General features: G+C 35.3%; 1 protein-coding gene across 1 annotated transcript in view; it reads left to right on the forward strand.

The window, feature by feature from the left end:
• The window catches only part of FMN1 (formin 1), a 123010-nt gene that overhangs the window by 5776 nt on the left and 93768 nt on the right, over window positions 1–23466 (forward strand). Inside the window, exon 3 of the mRNA XM_058807673.1 lies at window positions 16003–16064. Within this exon, the coding sequence (XP_058663656.1) occupies window positions 16003–16064 (62 nt within the window). The remainder of the gene's footprint in view (window positions 1–16002; window positions 16065–23466) is intronic.

Genomic DNA, 23466 nt, shown 5'->3' on the forward strand with positions numbered 1-23466 from the left:
TTGATCTCAGAGTTCAAAAATTGTGTTATTAACTTTCAATCAATAATTCCTGTTAGTGCTTTAATTTCTGTGCTTAAGGGTTTCATTTACCAAAACAATAGGAATGTATATGAAAACAATGATAAGAGAATTAATTATGAGGTAAGTATTCATTTAGCACAGCTTTATTTTAGGCTTAGACAAAATATATGTTCGTATCCAAAGATAAATTTGTCAACATTCATCTTTGTACTTCTGACATGGTACACAAATATATACATATATTATGAGGTAGCATATTTGGTTTTTTTCATTTGTCATGATAAAATAGAATTTAAGACTGAAAACTTGAAAGTTGGAATGCAGTAATCTTTTTTTGCAATTCTACACTGTGTCTTTGTTTTACTTTCTTCATCACCATGCACTATGACAACTATGATGGGAAGGTAGGGATATTGAGGGAGAGTATTCCTGTCTTTTTGATCTTTTCTCTCCTCCTTGTCATGTTTTTCCTCATTGTCCTTGTTGCCTAGTGGAAGCAAGAAATTCAGGCTTAATTTGGCCTATGCAGCAGACATCACAATGACTCAGAGCAGCTTGGAGGAGTGGCTAACTCCCTCCTGAGGCTCATAGTCTGGCTTGATGTGTGGGAAAGGAACTGAAAAGCAAAGGGACATAACAAGGAGCACGTGTGTGAGGCTGACTAGGTCTGTTGGGAGTATTAGAAGTGAAAGAAGTTAGGGATAAAACTGAGCATGAGTTTTTTTCATGCATTTGGTAACTGCTTGTGCAGTTATAATATTGTCTCCTGCAGTATCCGAATCTTGAGTTGTTAATTTTGAATTGAATGGATGATGTTGCAATATTTTGGTTTTATTTATGTTTTCCTAATTCTTTAATGCATGTGTTTTCCTAGAGCAAGTGGCTGTGTTGTCAACTGGCTCTCTGTAATTAGCACAAGCTGCTTGCATGGTTCTCTAGAGAAACTGGAACTTCTTTGAAGTGTGTCTAAAATAGCTGAAGTCCAGAAAGTCTGTACTACATTTATGTCCTGGAAGACTAGAAAAAGGGTACTTAAGGTTATAGTTATTCCATGGAAATAATTTCCATCAAAGACATTCCTGTGAATATATTTATGTTCTTAAATTTCTGTTCCTCTGCCTTCATTTTAAGGTTTTTTTTTGCTTTTCCTCCACAATTCTTGGAGAGACTTCCCCCATTTTTAACCATTAACTCTGACAGAAGGGTAGATAAGTCAGCCATTATGTGTGGTGAAAATATCTAGCCAGACAGAGGAGACAAATTCATGTCTATACTGAAGAAATTGATCTGTGATACTGCATCACATTGAATCCACGTATAATGAATGTCTCAGCACTTGGTCAGCACTTGCAAACACGTGTTCCAGAAAAGGAGTTCAGGCATGGGTTCTGCAGCTCCTGAAACTACTTATGTTTGAAGAACAGTCTCCACATTAAGGTGGCATAGATGTACAGATTCTGTTATTCCTATTAATAATACCATTTTAGTCTTCAGGATCAAACTAGTTCTCTTATATACAACAGAGGGAGTTTAGTCTTTTGCTCAGCAAAACAGAAATGTAAAAAGTAATGAGAGAGAGAAGTATTTGACATTCCTGTGGGCGAAAATGTTTAAAAAGCCATTTGGAAAATCAATTAATTTAGTGAGGTTTTTTCATTTTTTTCATTCAGTGTTTTATTTTAAATTCAAATTGAAAACATTTAAAAAACAAATTTTCTCACAGTCTGTCTGTTCATCATCTTTAAAACTGCAGTGAGGTAATTCTGTCTCCATGGTGCCACAATTTCTAGAACAGTCTGTGAGGATGTAAGCACAATTTCAAGGTAAATTAGAAAATCAGGAGGTGCCTGATAAAGGTCTTATTAGACAAAAAATACCTGGGTAAACAGTGAATGAAAACAAAATAGTGGCAGAGGATTAATGCTAAGTCTCGAATAAATCAAATCCTTGATCCCCTGTACTCTTAGTTCCCAGCAAGAAAATCACTGTATGGCCATGATGTAGGGCCATATGCCCCAAATGTAGGGAATAACCAGCTTATGTGAGAGAGAGATATAAGGGTTGGAACAAAAGGATGAGAGATAAGAGCATGATTTCTTATCTTCCTTTTACATAGGCTTCCTTTGTGGCCTTGAACAATTTGTCTTTGAGAGAAAGACAATGCTTGATGTCAAGTGTCCTGAAGAAAGTTGTAACAGTGGCTACCAACAGTTGGTTTCATCCTAGGTAAAAAAAAATAAATAGTAATTTAGGTTTATTTCATTTCAGTGTGCTGTTAGTTCTGGGATTCTGTTATAAATTTTACTATAGGGAATTAGATCAAGCAGTAGTATAGCAAACAGGATATTTTGCATTGCTTCAAGGTAGTGCTTTTGTGGTTGATTCACTGATCAATTTGATATGACCTTAGAGTGCATAAAGTTTTTGTAAATTATTTTACTACACTTTACTGCATTATTATTGTGTAGCATGACAGGTGCATGTAATTCAGTGTTTCATGATCAGACAGATACACGTGTGTGTTTTTGAGAAGCTGAGGGTTTTATTACAAGCCAGATTTTGGCAACCATATGGTATTCTAGAGTAACAATGACATTTTTTCCCCTTACTTATGATAGCTAAAGCTATGATTTGATGGATTCAGAAGGTATTGGCTAAGATTTACTTCAAAAATACTAACAAAAAAACCGTGCTCCAAAACAATCAAGCAACAAAAATACCCTTTACTTTTCCCTCCCCACCTCAGCTGACAGTCATTCATACTGTGTCTCTTGAGACAGGAACAACAATATAGGCACCTGTGGAAGATGAATTTTTGTTGTTAAGGCATTTGTGTACAATTTTCAGTCTTTTTTACTACTTTCTGAAATGGCTTCAGGAAACTTTTGGGAACCTTTCCAAGTTACAGTTTATCCATCCGTAAAATTAGGATAAGAATTTTGACCTATTTTTCAAGTCAAATTAAATTCCTTTTCTGTTTATAGGCTCTTAGCATTAGATAGAGATGCAGAATAGGAAAGAATATTGACTTTTCAAACTTAAATCTAAAAAACAAAGCCCAGACCAGCCACACAGTTCCAGAATGGTAACTCTACCTAAGGCCATGGGATAATATGCCCATGCCTTCCCATACACTGAGGATTATATTTTTTCGAGGTGAGAGGGAAGAAGAGTTATGCTCCAGTTTTTCAATAAAAATCGTTGCTTTATTTTTTTTATGCATACTCTCTGTAGAAATGTAGTAATTTTAGGAGACCTATTGTTTTAGAGTCTGGGTGCATGTTTTGCAGCAGGTGCCTAACAAGGACAGGTTTTACAGAATCCAGAGCCATGTCTGGATAGACATACATGTGTAGCCACGGATACAAGCATGCTTGAGATTCACCTACAGAACAGCTTTAGTCCACTTGGATCAGAAAACTGATTTCTAAGTTTAATATTTTCCTAGTGAGAAGATTAATCTCTTGCCTGAATATAATGAAGGCAAATTGTGTGAATTATTTCTTTTACTGTTGTTTTAATTTTGAGATATAGACTGTACTATGCACCTGAGCAATCCAGTTTTGCCAAGACCCAAAAGTCACAGGGTTTTACGAGATGATTCTTGTTATATAATTGAAACACAGTGAAAGAGCCATTGTGTACACAAGAAGAATGACTTTGTATTTTATTTCCATGGTTCTATTTTGAAATATATGAAGCCCTTTGTGTAAAAGAAATGCCTCTGAGTTTTACTGAATTCCCTTTCCTGTTCTTCAGTCTCACTGTTTGCTTGTTGTGATGCTTTCTGAAAATTTGCACCTGCATTTAAAACTGCTGTTTGGATTTTTTTTCAGATAAATTCAATATCAGCCCTGCCAGATTTGCTCCCTCTGCTATGGCACAGACATATACTCTGCAATAAATCTGTTCCTCATGTGTGCTGTTAAAAGAGTTACTTGTTTACCATATTGCATTGGTGAACATGATCCTGTAATAGATTGGTTTTGTAAAAATGAAGTAGGATGTTTATTGAGAAAGAATTCGTGTTGAATGTCCCCAGCAGCAGTACCTGTAGTGTTGCCTTTCTGGGAGGGTGAAATGACAAGCGAAACTATTCATCTCTGCTATCAGGTAAATGAGCTGTAACTGTAACCCCTCACAGCTGAGCAGTGGTCAGGCAGATAAGTTACTCAGGTGACTGCTTTTGAATAGTGCTTTATACTGCTTTGCAATCAGAAAGAGGAGTAACTATTTTCCTCCTTCCCATCACAGACCATAAAGGGGGTGCTGTTTTTCCATAGGAAACTGGTTTTTTGTGGATTCAGTTCTATTATTCTTGGGGAATTCAGTGGCTATTGTTAAGATACTTCAGGTCCTGTGGTAGGCTTACTCTGGTGTTTGTATTATTTAAATATTTGGACCGTATTTGGATACTGGACTATTGGCTTGTTTTGGACTGTTTATTTTTCACAAGTCCCTCTTCATTTGTTTCCTTTCCTCATGTCTGCCATATTTTCACCATACTGGAATCTTTACAGTACTGAGAATTTTTGAAATTTTAGGTTTGGAGGGTTCTTCCTTATCTTAAAAATGAAACAAAAAAAAACCAAAACCAAAATTAAGCTCAGGTGAAGGATATCTGCTCATTTTCCACTCTGTGGATTTGGCATCCTTACGTGTTAGGAATTATGGGTCTGTAAAACAGTTCAATTTTACTGTAACTAAAGAAGAGAAGATGGGTAGGAGTAGATAGAATGGGGCTGAGGGAAGGAGGATTAGAATCTTTCAAACAACATGCAGTATTATTTTATCTGATCTTCTATCCCTAAAAAATAGGTAATTTTTTAAATTTCTTTGAGCATAAATAAATTTTAATTTCCTAGTTATAAAAGGATGCTTAAATGCGGCTATGCTTTATAAAAACCAGTCCAAGACGGAACAACTTAGATTTTGAAAGTTTCTTGTGTGTATTTTTATTGAAACAAAAGCCTGAAAATCTGCTGCTGTTTTATGACTGTAGCCTGGGAGAGCCTGGAAAGTTGTATCAATACATCTGTAAAAATAAATGAAAAGTAATTTAACAAGTGTAGCTGTGGTGAGTAGATTCCCTTCTGACACCCGGTGGTTAAAGATGAGAACTACATGGGGAGATAAAGGAGGAAACAAATGCTGTAGTAAAGGGGAGTATTGAAAGTGGGACCAAGGGCTACCAAGGGAGAAAACATTGAGAAACCCTCACTATTCTGAAATTTAATGAATCTGTACAATTATAAGTTAATGATTTTCTTTATACTGCAGGGTGTGGTACAACTCAAGAAAGGTAGATTGCACTCAAGTTTTCTAGCTTTTGTTCTCTAATTACCTTTAAATTGTGTTAACATTATTTTGCATGTTTACACACACCAAGTTTAATATGTATGGCTTTTTACAAAAATGAGTGTACTGACCAGAAGTGGCTATATAGTTCATTTAACTTCAAAGCTTATGCTTTTTACATGAAGTTTTGAGATTATGGTAGAGAAGTTTCCTAAATGGCTGTGTAAATTTTGAGGAGTAACCCATCTACTTGAAATGTGAGTTATGGAGATTTCTGTGGGAAAGGTTTTCATGTAAGATTTTATTTAAAATTATTCAAGTAGGTTAGTTCTTTTATTGCCAAAGAAGAAAAGGTAATTCTTGCATTGCACAGTTGTGAACACAGTAGTATAATACTGAATAATATTTGAATGTGTGTATTTGCTTTTTGCAACAATTTTGAAGAGTGAAAATTTCCCTTTGAAACTTGTGACCCACCCTATCCAGTATTTCTGGGGTTGTAGATTGAATTTTCAGGTCACCAGATTGACCAGTGAATGCTTGTATCTTTTCTTTTAGAAATGTTGGTGAAGAATGCAGCACACTCAGTGTTATAAGATTTTCATGAACATGTATTGAGTACATTTATAAACACTGTTGTTGCTTTGTGTTCAGAAAAGTTTTGTGTGATGATAAAACTGAACATACATAGGCATTTTGATTATGTAGGTTGTCCAAAACATCCAAATTTTATTTCATGTTCAGTTTTCTCTGCATTAGGAAAAGCATGCATGCTTTAGTGTGTATTTTCTTTGCAAAACAGTGAAGCATGTCTCATACTTTACTAATCATGAAGAATATTTTTTTGGTTTATGTTTTATTTCTGCCACCTGGTGGCATATTTTGTCTGTCACATATGTCAGCAATATCAGTCACTACTATTGCACAGTCTAAAACTTTCTTTTTTAAATGCATGTTTTGGAAATGAAAAACAGAATGAGGAATTCTTCAAAGTGTTCCCACCCCAAACTTCTGTCTTCTAATCAGATTGTAAGGAACTAATCTCTTAGAAAAGTCTAAGCTTTCTGATCTGCTTTGGTCTCTTTCCCTTAACACACAACATGAAAATATGATCATGAGTGACCATGGTTGTTATTTCCAATTGTAAGTCTTGAGGAATGAATAAAATCAGCATATGATAATCTGTGTATATATCAAGCTGAGAGCTTTACAGAAATATTTCTAAGTGTATTTGGTTTGTGTGGCCTGTTTTTGGTACTGGGGAGTACTACAGAGGTGGCTTTGTTTTCATGGTGTTGCATGTGACCCATGGTTAACCAAGGGATATTTTATCCATCCATGGGATATTTTTACATGGTAGAAATTTATTTAAGTACTTGCTATTTGATTTTGGTTTTATTTGATAGGCTGAGCTAGTGTTTAGCAACACTTCAGAAATTTGGCAGTTCACAAGCAGTTCATAATTTTTTGCAAGACAAAATAACATAAGGGGGAGCTTCAAATACCAGTTCAGTTATATATTTTTAGTAATGAAATGAAAAGCAGGGGGTGTGCAAGACTACCTGCTAGAACATGAAGCTAATGAGTGTAAAGTACAAGTTCTCTGAATGAAGCTTAAATACCATCTTATGCTTTGTCTCTAGCTCACCTAAAGCTTTACAAGGAGGGACCACCAGGTGGGTGGAACAGTATAATGTTGTCTGTCTCTGTCTACTCTTTGGTGTCTTTTGTTACCATAAAGGTCGTATTTATCTTTCCTTGATGGAATAAAAGTGATAAAGTCTGAGTCTGCTATATCTACCACTGTGAAGAACTAAGAACTTGGTAAGACTACAGAAGTTCTATAAGACATCAGGAACTGTTTTCAGATTTCTATTTCAATGGCTGCCCTCCCACTAAAGTGAGTGGAATTTAGGTTACTTTCTTCTAGTTCTCATATTAGACATGCTGTAATTTGGCGGTAGTTTGTTTGTTTGTTTGTTTTCCTAAAGTCTTTGGAGCAAAGACAGTAGTGAAAATTACATGGTCCTAGATCTTAACATTAGAGTTATGGAAAAGTATTTGGACATATACTGATCCTTATTCAGAACAACAGCGCATGTAAGGCTGACAAAGAAATACAGTAAAATCCCATTGACAACCATGTGAGAGTTAATTAAATACTAACTGGTAATGCCATTAGTAATCATAGAATCATAGTATATTGAGGGATTGGAATAGATCTTAAAGATCATCTAGTACCAACACCCCTGCCATGGGCAGGGCTGCCTTCCAGTAATGAATCAGTAGTGTTGCCTTTTGAAGGAAAAGGAGGTTGAATTGTCCTTTAAGAAAAAGAATTCACTATATTAACCTGATATTTGGAAGTTTATTTCACTTAAAACCCCTGCTGTGCCTTTGTTTTCTTACTCGGTTTTATACCCACCAAGAGCAGGACATGCAGAGCATTGGCCTTTTCTGGATTTTAAGGGAAGCTTAAGAAAAACATTTTGAGCAAATACTCATGACTCAGAAGCTCCTTTTAAACAGCTCATTTGAATTATCAGATTATAGAATCATAGAACAGTTTGGGTTGGAAGGGACCTTAAAGATCCTCTAGCTCCAACTCCCCTGTTAGGGCCAGGGACACTTCCCACTAGCCCAGGTAGCTCAGTATCTCATTCAACTGGCCGTATTGCTTTTGCAGTTGTTTGCTGAAGTAACTGGCAATATTGAATAAGGCATGTTTCAAAGCATTTATATTTTTCTGTGTATGTTTATTCATTGGGTAATTTCCTGTTGTCATGCTTTTCATAGAATTACGAAATAGCAACGTACTGACTTAAAACTTTGTTGGGATTAAGATTTGTTTTTGTTTTTCGTTTTTTTTCTTGATCCTTTTTTGTAATTGAGTTAGGAATACTAGATGTTGGTGAGGATTCAGTATGATTATCTTACAAGATTTAAAAACAAACCTTATGACCAGGATAAACTCTTCTTACATTATGTCAGTGAAAAACTACTTCTTAATTCTACCATGAAACACCATTTAGATGATGATGTGAGCAGACATCATATTAGAAGAAATAACTCCGAAGTACTTTGAAGCCTTCCTGTTCCCTTTGAAGTTTCATAATGACAGTCCAATCATGTTTGTCACAGCTACATGGATACTTCGTAGGAAATAAGAAAATTTTGCATCAATTAAAGCAACTTGTACTGGAACCTGTTAGAATTTCCCTGCACGTGCCATTAGTGATCTTAGGTTAGGGAAGTTCTATTGTCTGTATAGACTGACATTAAATGGACTTTTGAGCAGTCTGGTCTGAGACACCTTCCTCCCTCACAGTTCAATTGCAAGCATTTCCTATTTTCCTCATGTCCTAGTTTCACCCAGGACCCCAATGTTATTTGATACCACCTTATATCATTGTTAGGGGTGGGGAGAAAGGGACTCCAGCTTCCAGTCAAAAAAAGCATGGCAGGAGAGGGGAAGCCATGCTCCATTGTTCATTGTCTCAGGATCCAGGGTGAGCATTTTTGCATGTGAATCACCCTCAGTCTTGTATACTTTTGTTATTAATATTGTTGCCATTACTGTTCATTTTCTTATCTCATTGCTGTTTCCAGTAAAGTATTCATATCTCAACCTGTGATCTTCATTTATAACATCTCCAAATCTCAGTGGGAAGTGAGAGGGAAAGGAGGAACAAGAGAGCAGTGTGTCATTTGGGGGAGTCTTGGTGGGGGCACTGAACTGGGGAGTGCCATTCCTAAATCTCACTCAAAGTGGGCTCTTCCTCACAGGACTCTGGTGCTGGTGCAGAGTTTTGTAGAAACTCTTAGGTACTTAAAGTTGGAGGCCACTTGTGTTATTTCCTGCCTGCTGGGAAATTTGGCAAGTGGGCAAATTTTATTTGCCTGTCCCATAAAAATCTCATGTTTTTTCCTTCATCCTAATGAAACAAATAAGTAAACAACATCTTAGACTTGTTTGTGAAACAGAAAAAGAAAATCCTAGCACTCATCTCTTCCTGTGTAACTTCTTGAACACAGTTGACAATACTGATCATACAGATAGATGGTTCACATTTTGAAGATCATCTGAATTTGTAAGTAAGAGGATTAGAGGTGTACTTATTTGCAAATTCAATGTGTTTTAAAGAAATCAGCAGAAACTAAACCGTCCATTCAATATCCTTAGCACTTCAGTATTGTAACTCAGCTTTCCCTGTAGAAACCATGGTCCCAAATAGGCTCACAGAAATTACAGGTATGTTGCCTGGAGAGCATGTTTATCCTAAAAGATCAGGAAAAATAATAAAGCTGAGCAGTTGGGGCAATAAATATTGCTCATATTTAGATACCAAAACCCTATGAATACTAGAATATTCCACTTGTTTAGATACTTGGCTTTTATTATTGTTAAGGGTAGATTCAAGCAGTCCTGTGTTACACATTTTATTTGCAAGATTAGCTTTCAGGGCCAAAATTTTAGAAAATGCACTGCTTCAAAAATTAGCCCAATATATTGAATGTATGTTCCTTTGTTTCAAGTTTTTTGTGTTTAAATTTAAAACTCATGAAGTACACTGACTATTGAAAAGATTGTGCTTTTTGTATAACTTAATCAGGATAAGCTGTTCATTAATGGCAGCTTTCCTGAATTGGACTACTTTTTTCCCTACATGTAAGTTTTGGTATCTGTCAGCTTTCTGGGTTCCAGGTACTTTTTAATTTAAAAGTTGCTATTCAAGAGAACATGAATAAAGCTTCTGGTGCCATACCTATATACCATAGCCCTAATGTTCTCTGTGTATTTGTACAGTTTTCACTCTAGCAGATGTTGGTGTCTATAAGGGTATAGGCATTTGTCCACTGTTTCACAGTGCGTGATACTCTGTTGTTTCACACAGTAGATGTTTGTGATTCTATAACAAACTCCTTGTCTGATGCTGTACAGCTCTTTAAGCTCTTTGTTCACATTGTGTCCATCTTCCTTATTCAACCATTTTGAACTGTTTGGGGTTGCAGCTTCAGTTTTTCCATTGTGCTTCAACAAAAATTATTTATCTGTTCACATACTATGTTTGATGAAATTACAGGACACAGAATTACTTCCTCCTTGCACGTGGTAGCTAGTTAAAACACAATTTTATTTCCTTCTTGCAGTCCATTACTTGTGTAGATGTTAATTCTAGGCTTTAACTGGACTATTTCAAATGTTGTAGTACCTAATGATGAAGAAAATAATGTATGTTCCAGATGGACTGGTTTTAGTCAGTGTTATCTTTATACGATCCATATTGACAATGTACTGTAAAATCATGTAGCAGACTGATAGCAAAGATGACAGGGAAGGAAGGTTATCCTGTTTGCACTGGTTCTGTCTTTGCAATGTTCAATGCTAAGGTAATTTTTTTAAAATCAGATAAAATACAAATTATATTTACTTCTTCCTGCAATTGCACGTAAGCAGAACCAAATATAGCATGACTGGAAGTTATGATACTTTCTAATATTGACTGTATCAACGGGTGGCAGAACAGGATCATAATAATTATGTAGTTCATCACTTCAAAAATCATGGTTTATTTTTTCCCAAGCACCTTATAAGAACGTGCAGTTGAGCAAGGAAATATGAAATATATATGTTACTATCAAAAACCATTTAAAGCTACTCACTAGGAAAAAAGTAAGAGAAAAAACTGTAATAAAAGAATAGAATTGAACTGGAAAAGTAAGACTTGAGACTTTGCAGCTGATGCAAAGTTAGTAGAAGTAGGGAAGACCCAAACACAAATTTAGCATTCTCTCATCAGAATGTTATCTGCTGGCTATGGCAAAACATGCAAGTAAATGGAAATAGATTATATTTTTTTACAATGAATAATTGATTTATTTTTCCAACAACAACATAGAAAAAGGAAATTTTGCATTTTCATGTCTCTATATATCTTTAGTCATCACTGAGTTCTCTATACATTTTCCTATGTACTTTGCCAACTTTCAGATTACTTTCAAAAATGTTTTAGTGAAACATTTTACAATTAAATGATATTATGTTGCTAGCTATCAGCAAATATAACAAATATTTGTTTAAGGCTTGTTAATGTATTTCTGCTTCATCCCACTATCTTAGAAAAAAATGATCAGTTTTATGAAAGTTTGCCTTAGCTTCAGTGCGTTATACTTATTGATTGCAGGTAGCATCAGGTTCCAAAAATAAAGAGTATGCCCAAGTAGGCAACAGCTTACATGATCTATTACATTTTTCTTGGGATGGCATACTCTGAAAACAAAGGAAAAAGTAGTAAAATAGAAGTAGTAAATAAAAACTGAGACTCCAAGCTGTTTGGAGTGGAATCTGTGCAATGTGATTGTTTACTTTTTAGCTTGAATGCCCTTTGTAAATGAGTGACTTTTAAAATTATTTTCTCAGTAACAAAATCCTAATTTGCATGTGGTAATTTTTTAGGATTGGTGCATTTAGCACTTGCAATCTGATTTGTCTCAAAAGTTCTTAGGAGTAATATTTGCTTAAGGGGAAGATAAATTTATGCTCTACAGCCACTGTCTTCTTGCAGGCACATTGGAGATCAGGCAAGTACAACAGGATATTTGTACAATCAGCCTTCTGTTATGTGTCATAATAAAAGAATTTAAAGCTTCAGCAAATTGACCTTGAGGTGTTTGAGCATGTCCAGGGCAGCAAAACTGATGAAGGATCTGGAATGTAATTCCTATGAGAAGCAGCCGGTGTAGCTGGGGTTGTTTATTCTGGGCTCAGGGGAGATCTATTGCTCATTACCTGCAAGAAAGTAGCAGCCAGGGGTTGGTTTCTTCTCCCAGCCAGCTAGTGATAGGATAAGGTGAAATGGCCTCAAGTTGCACCAGGGGAGGTTCAGTTTGGGTATTAGGAAAGTGTGGTTAAGCACTGAAACAGGTCACCACCCCTGGAGGTATTCAAAAAAATAAGTAGATGTGTCACTTCTTGGTACGGTTCAATGGTCATGGAGATACTTGCTCAAAGGTTGGACTTGATCTTGGAGGTCTTTTCCAACCTTAAGGATTCTTTGATTTTGTGAAAATGCAACCCCCCTGACATTGCACAAACTAGGTAAAGAGTCACCTTGTGACACAAGGATCAGCTTGGACCTATAATGTAGGGTGTAAAAATGAGAGAGCTGGGTATCAGAATCAGTGTGAGCACACATTGAAACACAGAAAGGTCTGACTAAACATCAGGAAATGATTTCTCACTGTGAAGCTGACTGAGAAACTAGCACAGGGTGCCCAGAGAGGATGAGGAGGGTGAAGATTCGTGGAAGAATTTGAAAGCTATTTGGACATGGTCCTGGGTAGCCAGCTCTGGGAGAGGTGGGGGTGCAGACCAGAGGTCCCTTCCAGCCTCAGCCATTCTGTGGTTTGTGATTAGAAGCTTTTCTCCCTGTCAGTCTGGAAGGTCCCTAAGGTAGGGCAGCACCAGGAAGTGGGAGGTGCAGTTCAGCTGCAGCCTTGTGTCTGTGCTAGTGCTGAGACCTGCCCTCAGGTGTTCTTGTGTCTTGGCTCACAAGGCCAAATGAGTTCCAGTGGTTATGTGAGAATCAGGCTGGCTACAGAGCCATATCAGATTTCTTCAACTCTGGCACTGTTAATTTTTAACCTAGACAAATCATCCAGTGATACCTTGGTATTTCTGGATTTTATGTGTAGTCTACATGAATGGTTTTTTTAGTTAAATGGAATTTAAGAATTAAGTAGCTTATAAAGCCTGGTTTATATTTTGTTTCTCCTATAGTTCCTTCTGTTAAAATTTCATTATTGTTTGCTTTGCTGTTTTGATTTTTACCACCCTAAACAGCATTCCAACACCCCTGCATAGTTAAACTTCATTATTCTGTTGCCAGTATGTTAAGGAACTGATTTTTGGAATTGCATGAATGAAATTATTTTTTTTCTAAACAAATTCTTCAACGTTTTAATGATTCTGATTGCCATCTCTGTATACAGGTTGTTTTCTTAAAATGTAAACTATCTGTGTACGATTGTACTAAATTAAGGTGACCTCACAAAACATTGAAAAGGAATGGTCATGAGTTACTTTATATTGTGCAAGGCAATATAATTGTGATGTGATTTGCATTATAATATTTTGTACAGAAAAATAAACATTTGGTTGAGAATTAAAGTACTTTGCTGGGTATCACCTTCTATCCAATAGATAGTTTCTTCTAATTAAAAATAATAAAATTAGAAACTTATGCTGTTGAATGTCAGTTTATATCATCGTAAACAATCTATAGAATCTGTTACAGGATATCAGTTTATGATGCACTTGCTTTTATGCAATAGCTGTGTTTTAAGAAAATAGTTTTTATTATTTATTCTCCTAGCTTAGTACTTTTAAAGCATATTTTTAAGGAATAACAAAATGATAAAAGAATGGCTACTCTCTGTCTTCTGCTTTAGAACAAAGTTTAAACAAAACAATCTCTAGAACTTGTTTCAGAGCTTTCAGCTAGAAGCAATGAAAAACAAGTGCCAGCAATGACATATACTTAATTGTTGTTAAAAAAAATTAAATTCTTGTGCTGTCTTAGATTTCATTCATAGGGGTTCTTCCATCATTCTCTAATTGCGCAAACATTTGTGCCAAGATAAAAAAATAAGCAACAGAGGGTTGGGAATGGGTAGACATGGTGAAAAATCTGCTTCTGGTGCTAGTGCAGGTCTGTGTCATCATAGGTGAATTATGACTCTCTTACCCAAATCTCAAGGAATTTTAATCATTGGGCAACTCCACATAGAAAGTAGATCTTTTGTTAAGATAGATCTGTATCCTTCTGTTAGCTAAACTAAGAACTGATTGTTAGGAGCATTTTCAAAGCCTGTTATTTGCTTCAGTTATCATGTGACCCTAAAGAGCTAACCTTCAAGTTAGGACATTCATAAGGTTCATGCCCTGCGCACTGAGTGCTTAAGGCAGCTCAGGTGCCAGAAGGGTCACAACTTTTTCTGGGGACTTGAGGCAATTGTTTTATATTCTGTTTAGGTGAATGGATATGCAGAGCCTGTATCCACAGGGAATATCAACCAGTCAAAGGAATTAACAGCAGAAAATCTAAAAGTTTGTAGACCTAACCAGTTGTGATTCCAGCAGAGCAGACAGGCAATTCTCTTATGCCTGAAAGCTCTTAAGTAGAGACCTGTTAGAGGGCAAGGAGAAGTTTAGATAGATGCTATAGCTAGCTGGAATCACCAAGGTTTTTATTTTATGCTGTATAAAATATTGATCCCGTTTCCTTTTGATTTTATGTATCAGTTCAGCTGCTTGATGATAACTTCACCTGTGTTTGGAAAAAATCCACGTATACATGACATGGAAGCTTTACATTAAAAGCTTCCATGTCATGTAGAATTCATGGTGATGATCAAGTTACCTTTTCTTTCCTCTTTCCTTCATGTGCTCTGAAGAGAAAAAGGAAAAAAAAAATAAAGAGCAGATAAGCACTGAAATGTTTTATTTATCTGGTACTTTGGTCCATACTTTGATACTTTAGTGCTATTTTGTTAGTTCTTCTGTTGAATGGGTCACGCAGACTCCTTAGTCTTAGACACCATTGACAATAAAATTTAAATTCTTTGGCCTGTTTTCAAACCTTGTTTAAGTTAGGATTTAGTTGCGGAGGCAGAAGCCAAGCCAGAAAACTGGAAACACGCTTTTGTATAGATTTTGATTTGAAAGCAGATGGAAGTGGGATTTTGGTCATCTAACAACAAACTCCAGTCACTTGTTTAGGAGGGCTGTAGCTTCTGGGCCAGTGTCTTACCAAAGACTCTCTTAAGATCTCTTAAAGCCTTTGACTGGTGCTTTGAAGGAGTGTCTGTTTCTTCATCTGGCCAAATGCAGGCATGGTATGGATTAAGGGGAATCATAGTATTAGTGGTCCTAGAGGTTTTGTAAATCTATGCCATCACTAAACCTGCACGATCAATGCCTGGCCTCCTCATTTTTTCACTGCTGATTTAAATTTCTCTGGCTTTCAGTTTCATACTCTCAGCCTTTGGATTTTGTTGTATTCTTGCTAAATGGCAGAGCTGTCCTGTATGTCATTCACAGGATTCTGTACTTAAACTCTGTGATTGTTCTCCTTATGATAGAATTGAGAGAAAGAATTCTTTGTATGTCACTGTTTGGTACCTTCTGAGGTCTTCATTTGTATTTGTGATTGCTATTTTATCCAGTTTGACTGTGTATAGTGATTGTATGTTTGTCCATTTAAATCACTTTACTTGATGCATGTTGTTTTAGAATTCAGGTGAGGGTGTGTGTATGCATGCATGTGCATGTCATAGTATCCTATCAGTTTCACATTTATTTGCAAAATAAGGCAAAACTATAGTTTCCTTTTGTTATTTCAGTCTGTCATATTTTTTTCCGTATTTTCCCTTCTTAGTGTGGAAGACCTCTGCTTTATGCTCTTCTCTCAGAAGCACCATGGAAAATCTGGTCATGTGGTCTTAGAAAAAAATGCTAATTACTGTGTTCAGATTTTCTTTTCCATCACCACCACAAAAGGTCATTTATTTGAGAGCCTACACCTGCACTCTGGACCCAGTGGTGTTGTATGAAATATTCTATGCTGAAGATGGCCCATTGTTTTCTGACTCTAAGGGAATGTACTTTTTTTATTTCTACAGAGTACCAAGCTGCCATTCTGCATTTGAAGAGGGAACACAAAGAAGAAATTGAAACATTAAAGGTATAGTTTTGTAATTATTATATATTTCCCTGTCTAGTGCATTTTACAGATTTAAGTGGTGCAAATATACACTTTCTATCAAATGTTAAGAATTTAATTCTTTCTTTCAAAAAGTTGTTTTCAGTTGACTGCCAGCTCAGCTAAAATTAATTTTGTTAAAATCTATACCTGCACTCATAAATTATGTCTGAAAGCAGTTTTATTTGTTTCCTCTTTGTAGTTCTCCTTATTGTTGTTCTGTTAAATTCTTCCACCTAACACAGCAATGCAGTATTGGCATTGATGCTTAACTACTTACTCTTTCTCAGTGAAACATTCTTCTATAGAAGCAATTTTCTGTAATTTTAACAGGATAATAAGCATGTGTGAGACTTTCTGAAGTTTAGTATTGAGCACTCTGTATTGATGTCTGCTCTTTTAAAGTGTAAACTTGATCAACTAGTTATCAAAATCAGAAATAACAGTTTAGTATTAGAAGTCACTTTCCCTTGGCTGTGGTAAGTAAAGTGAAATATTACAATAGAGTGGTTTTATCATAAAAACAGGAATTTAAATGGCAGTATAACTGAATTTGGTGGTCACCCCTAGTTAAAATTACCAGCATCTTCCTTTTCTCACCAGTTATGATATATTCTTAAGTATAGCTGCACTGTGTTCTAATACAGGTTCGCATGCCAAATCATTAGTGGTCATCAATTACAAAACATTCAGTATTTCCTTCATCATCATTAAAATAAATAGAATGGAAAATAAACAGATTTACTAGCATGGCAATTCTGATAATCCAGTACAGTGATACATTAACTGTGTCATTAGGCAGATCACATTGTACAATGCGACGTATTGAAATTTACATTATAAAATTTCAGTGGGAACATAGAATGGGGGAATGAAATGGTGTCATGATTTAATGTTATACTTTGTTGCATTTTATTCTTTAATGGTATAACAGAAAAATACGATGGTAAGTATCCCAACTATAGGAAATTCTTGGGTTAAATCTGATTTTATGCTATGCACTGAAGGAACCTACAGACAGGAATGTCTTTTAAGCAGCTCTTTTGCAAACTAATCCAAATTCCTTATGTGGTGTTTATGAAAAGGTTTGATTATCATACTTTCTCTTCAAAAGGTTAGGAGTAGACCCTTGGTCTTTGTTATTCCTAAAAGGCCTAGAGAAATGTTAAGAATTATGAAGTTTTATGTATGGGAAAGTTCTCAAAATATTACTGAATTGTCCTCTGAAAGTGAAAGTAAGCAACATTATCTAGGTTCTGTTCCTAGAAACCTGTATATAGTGGCTTATAACTGAGTGATACTTTTATTCTTTAGCATTAGAAAGTGCCCTGTACTTTTGTTCTGTTTTTATTGTAGGTTTTTTTTTTCTTGAGTATGTGAACAGGAATTCCAGATTGTTTTTAATTCTTCAATATTAGTTATCACTGTGTTAATTTCCTATAAACTTTATACAGAATACCCAGAGTGCAGCCAGGGCTTTACTCATTCCACTAGTTTCTGGGAGTTGGTGCTGAATCTATGAGACTGAAGTTTCAGTGAATGCAGCAGTCTTGAAAGATGCGCAACAGTCACTGGGTAGGGAGGGCACATGACTGTACTGTATTTCATTTTGCCATCTTTATGTTATCACCAAAACTTGAAGCATTGTTCCTTTTTTTGATGTCACTTGAATTCAGTTTTTGTCATGTAGTGTATATACTTATTAAGATTATAACATGTGTACCACCAAGTCAATTACTTATGAATCTGCACCAGCTCTTCTTGCATGACAATCTGCGCAACACTTAACTCTTGAAGAGTTAATTAATGTATATAATTCAGCTGAATCATCCACATGAATGTCTAATGTCTAAAAGGGTAATGCTATTGCTGCATTCAAAGGACTTCTTGAATTTTTCACTTAATGTTAACAAAATACTGAATAATATAGTTTAAAGACCTGGAACGATTTCTGTTCTGTGCTAAGTGCTTTGCTTTCCCTGCTCTTGCCACTAGATGTCAGCTGAGTCCTTCAGAAGAAGTTCCCAAAAAACGTGTTCGTGTTTCATACTTCCTTCTAAACTGAGTGTGGTGACATCCTGCCCACTGTTTATGTATCTGTTTTAGTTTTAGGTCAGAAATTATCTTGCACATTATGAAACTAAATTTAAGTTGCTCAATTGATAAGTCGTAGCTGTCAACACCTTCGTAGTGTTTGTCCAGCAGAACCAAATCTTGAGTACCTAACAACCAACTAAGTAGATGACAACAACATAAATCAAAATAATGTAAATGGACTCCTGACTTGTGAAAGAAAGCAATTTACTTGAAGACAAAATTCTGTCTGCAGTGCTTAATATTTAACCCAACACATAGCTGCACAAGGGTGTGCCGTGCTTTTATTTCCTGTAAGTTAAATTGATAAAATGAGTAAAAATGCAAGCATACATTCAAGCATACTTTTTCCCTGATGTCTCCATGTTGCCTTTAGAACAAACCTACTAAATATCCCTTCATCTTTAGCTATGTGGGAGTTTAAGGCTGTTTTTGAAGATGGAAGAAAAGTCCTTAGCTGTCCTGTAACCCTGTACCCTATGCAGGGATGTTTTTCTCCGACACAGATTGTTAGGCTTCCACCAGCTCACTAGATCTTTTATATATTTCCAAACTGAGAGTATTAGTATCTTCAGGTATTTCTGTTACATAATAGTATTACATAATGCATGTCATATGATATAGTGTAAGAAATATTAATAGGTATTTGATAAAAAATTAGCTATAGCTGGCTTATAAATTGTTCATAAATAAATATTAAAAATTCAGTAAATATCATATAATAAAACCCTGGTTTTACATCTCTTAAAATATCTCATGGCAAATTTTAGAAAGAAGTACCTGTATAGTTGTATCTATCACAGTTATGAATATCTTACTGAAACTTAAGAAATAGTGAATGGCAGTGCAGTTGGTATAAAGCTGCCCGTGGCATTATGAAAGAGCAAGCTGGCCTCATTTAGGGAAGAATGTATCATGAGGTGTTCATAGTGACCTTTGTGGCTTCCATGGTAATGTTTGCATTTTTGCTTTTTTTTGTGAAGGTTCCAAGAGCTGAAATGTAGAAGTGGGTAGAAAGTAATTTCCTTTTCACAGAACTTCCTTAACTTTGAAAACTATTTCATATCATAAATTGAGATTAAAGACTAGTGCCTCAAAGTGCCCCAGAAAACATTGAAAAATGTGGAAGAAAAAGGAATGTGAAAGGAAAAGTCATAGCACCAGTCAAAATTATCTGATAATTTAAAGATAATTTATTTTTATTTTGTTGTGAGACCACAAAGGCATAAAAACATTTAGGGTTTTATTAAGTAGTAAAACTCTAGCTCTATTATGACCATTTCATTCTTTTACAAATTTGTTTTTTCATGTCTAATACTTCCTAAGTTCTTTCATGCCTCTATGTCTTTTCACCTTCTCATTTGTTTTTCCTTGTGGTCAGTATGCTTCCATTTATGAATGCTTCCATTTTTATTATGACATGAGTACAACAAAAGTTACTGCTTCTATCTGCAACATTTTGGAATTTTTAATTCAGCTGTGGGAGGGAATGGTGAATAGTGTTAAATGCTCTTTTATGCCAGAATGCTTATCAAAATACCTCTTTATAGAATTGGGTGATCTCAGTTTTATTTTGGCAATTTAAAATGTCTTTTACTTAGATGTCAAAGTAAAATTTAATTTCGGCTTCAGAACATACATCACAAATTGGATGTTTTAACACCAAATCAAAATATCTTACACTATTTTAGTTGGTCTAAATCTTCTTTTTCTATAGGTAGACTATTATAACAGACTGGAATACTTTTGAACAGATTAAATTGAAAGAAATCTGACCTGGATGCTCTTTAGGATTTTTATTATTCCTTTCTGGAGAAAAAGAATTTTCCCCCCACAGTTTTGTTTGTGCATATGTGAATTCTTGCATGGGATAGGAATATCACGATTTGTCAAAGGTCACTATTTTTTGAAATCTGCTATTAGGATATGGGGTCCAATGATTAATAGTGTTGAAAGCTTTAATATGCTACAGTACTTATAAAACCCCAAACTTTTTAATATATTTGGATATATGCTGACTTTGGTAATAAGGTTTTGCTTCAGGATGAGATTGTTGTTTTAACTTTTAAGAGATGAAATGCATCCATAACGTGGCTGGTTGCTTTGAGTGTTCTCTGTTATATTTTTGTATTCCAGCATGCACATACAGAAGAAAATCTGTATCATGTATGCTTCTCTCTCTGCTGGTGCTGCAGCTCAAAGGAGCAGCCAAGGTCAGCAAGGGTTTATTAGTCAGTCTTTCCTAATGAGCTGTTCAGGCTTTTCAGCATTTCCATGTGGTGAACTGATGAAGGTCTCCCAGCTTGTGGTTAATTATTGATACTAATCTTGCCTAACTCGAAATGTTTCAGTCTTTCAACTGCTAAATGTATGGTTGCACCACTGTGTGCATACTGTGTGCCTTTATGAATCTTCTTCTTGGTTACTTCGTCCTCTTGGAGGAATTCTCCCTGTTCACTGCAGAGCCTCTCTGTGATGCAAAAAAGGAAAAAATATCAAGATTTTAAAAAGCATAAAAGTTACAAGAAAAAAGAGACTGAACTTCTGTGAAATTGTATTAAAATACCAATTTCAGAACTCCTAATGCTGCCAGACAATGGCAATTATCTTTGAATTTTGCATTTCCTAAAATAGTAAAATTCCAGCAGGAAAAAAAATTTTCCTGAACTGAAAAATTTGCATAGCCATTGCTATAGAAGGTAAAGTGGCAGACTAGGGAACAAAGGACAGGAGCAATAAAACAGTAACTTTCTACAGCAAACAGCACTAAGTCTCTTTGGAACCACTTGACAATTTCATCTTCATTCAGAAATGAAGCTTGGAATGATTCTTCATGTTGTGTGAAGATATTCCCCAGTTAGTTAATATTTTAAAAATCTGCACATTTCAATTTTAAATCATACTCTATAATAAAATTATTGATGAAATTTTAAGCATTCCTGCTGTGCTCTGATACTTACAGCAAACAAAATTTTCCTATTCTTCTCCTCTATTTGTCATATTTTTGATGCAATGTATGCTTTTCATTATTATTTTCCTTTAACAATATGTTTACATTGATAATATTTTCTTATCAGATAGTTTGAATATCCCAGAAGATTCTTCTTTCATTGTGTTGTGGGTTTTTTTCAGTATGGCCACTTGCCATATTGCCATTCTGTTATTTTCAATGCAATTTCACTGTGAGACTTGGATTGTTTAAACTTCATGTCAGCTGCAGAATGCTGTTAATTCCACATGTTGATCCAAGGATTCTCCTGCTTATTTAAGAAATTACCACAGACCATATTCCCTAGATAGAAAACAGTGAAAATCTCTTTAACTGTATTTCAGCATGTGGACATGGTAGTAGATAGTTAAAATGTGCATAGAGCAGGACAATTTATAGCATTCGAATGTCAGCAAGAATGAGTTCCTGCTCAAATTTAGACATATTACAAAAAATTCTGCTTAGTTAGGGCTAAAACAAAACTCTTAATATTGCTTATAACCTGCTGCATTTTTCAGAGTTTACAGAAGTTAATTTGTCCCATCACTTTGCCTTGAATAAACATGTTATGTACTCAGGAGAATAAAGCAGAGTACATACTTTGAACAAGAGGACATTTTATTTTCACAGATATTGAAGATCTCTGTAACATAGGAAACAATTGTATACAAGAGAAATTAACTGAAGTGTCATAATGGAATTATAAAAGCCATTAAAAATTAAGTAGTATCTAAATTACCATTTTAGTTTTGAAAACGTGTACCCTATGCTTTCTTGCCAAAATTATCTTCACTTTGAAATTTACTACACCAGATATTTGTTTGAATCTAGTAGTTGTATAGTAATTTTTTTATTAAATGTGTAATATTCTGTTCTTAAAAAATTCCGGCTCTAATATTCCTGATTTTAGCAGGAACAGGGACAGATTTGTCAAGGATGAGCATTTTGCCAATAAGGGAAAATCTGTCTGAAATTGGAGGTTAAATTTTTTAAAATAAAACTATTTTTTCTCATGTTCAGTAAAGACCCGATTTTAGCAGCTTTTGACTTTGCAAATCTGGTGATCACTGATTGCATCTTCTGGTGTTGAAAAAAGTTTCAATTGCCATTTCCACAAGGCCACCAAAGTTGTTATAAAATAACACTGGGTCAAAACTAAGTTCCACTGATTAATGGTTAACGCAAGTTACTCTTGATTAGGTGGGGATCACCCTTCAGAGAATGCTTTCAAAATGAAAGTCTGTCTCCTGACCCTCTTATTGATGGTTAGGCAATGAAAGAAAACCCACTGGAAAGCAAAGCAGACAACCAGAGCTGGACATATGTATGGAGATGTGAAAGGTGCAATTTCAGGTAAAAAATAGTGAGTAGAGATACTAGGACTGGCAGTCCTTATAGCATACACTGTACTAGAGGCACTAGACTGGCAAGATGAAGGGCAAAAGAGGTAGCCTGGAAATTAGGTCAGAAAACAGTAGGAGATAGATTGCAAAGACTTTGGTCTGGGCATCACAATACAAGTTTTACTTATATGTGGGCAGTATTCTCCAGAATATGTGTCCTGGAATGAATACAGTCCATTAAGTATTTGATTTTAATTTTGTTGGTCAGTAAGCAATACCCTCCCTTGCTTTATTAGTCAAGATTTGATCTAAATATAAGTAATTTCATTACATTTTTTTCTTACTGTCACAAGTTTTAACTTTAGGATGTTTAAGTATAAACTGGACTTCACAATATATGTTAGCATTGGCATGTAATCTTATTATTCATGGACCTAAGGTTTAACAGATTTATTGGGATGTTTACATTTGCAAAAATGTTCAATCACAGTTCATTTTTAACTTACTTTGCAACTACATGTTGAGTCTCAGAATCTTAAGATAGGTTTTTGTAAAAGAAGATGTATCATTGGTGACCGCTTGAGGAAAACTGACTAAAATGACCTGTGACTCATCTTGCAGCAGGAATTTTGCAGTTCGAACAAGTGTAGAATCTGTTTTTCCAGGTCAGCATTATCAGGCCTTTACTATACTGGTATTGTTTCTCTTTCTGAGGGTCCACACTTTGTTCTTACATACCTTTCAACTTCAGCACACGCAATGCAAAAGCCTTTAAAGCTTGCTGCTTTTCATTATTGATTTTTTAACTTTTGTCTGGAATATCTCCCAACGTGTTCACTGAATGAGGTACTAGTTCTGTCGAAGAGAAAGTTTCTGCATAGCTGCACAACATGGAAGCATTGGTGGAAAGGGATAAAATTAAGATTGTTCTGATTCCTCCCTTTTGAGTAATTGACAA

The sequence above is a fragment of the Ammospiza caudacuta genome, chromosome 6, assembly GCF_027887145.1.
Source record: "Ammospiza caudacuta isolate bAmmCau1 chromosome 6, bAmmCau1.pri, whole genome shotgun sequence".
NCBI lineage: Eukaryota > Metazoa > Chordata > Aves > Passeriformes > Passerellidae > Ammospiza > Ammospiza caudacuta.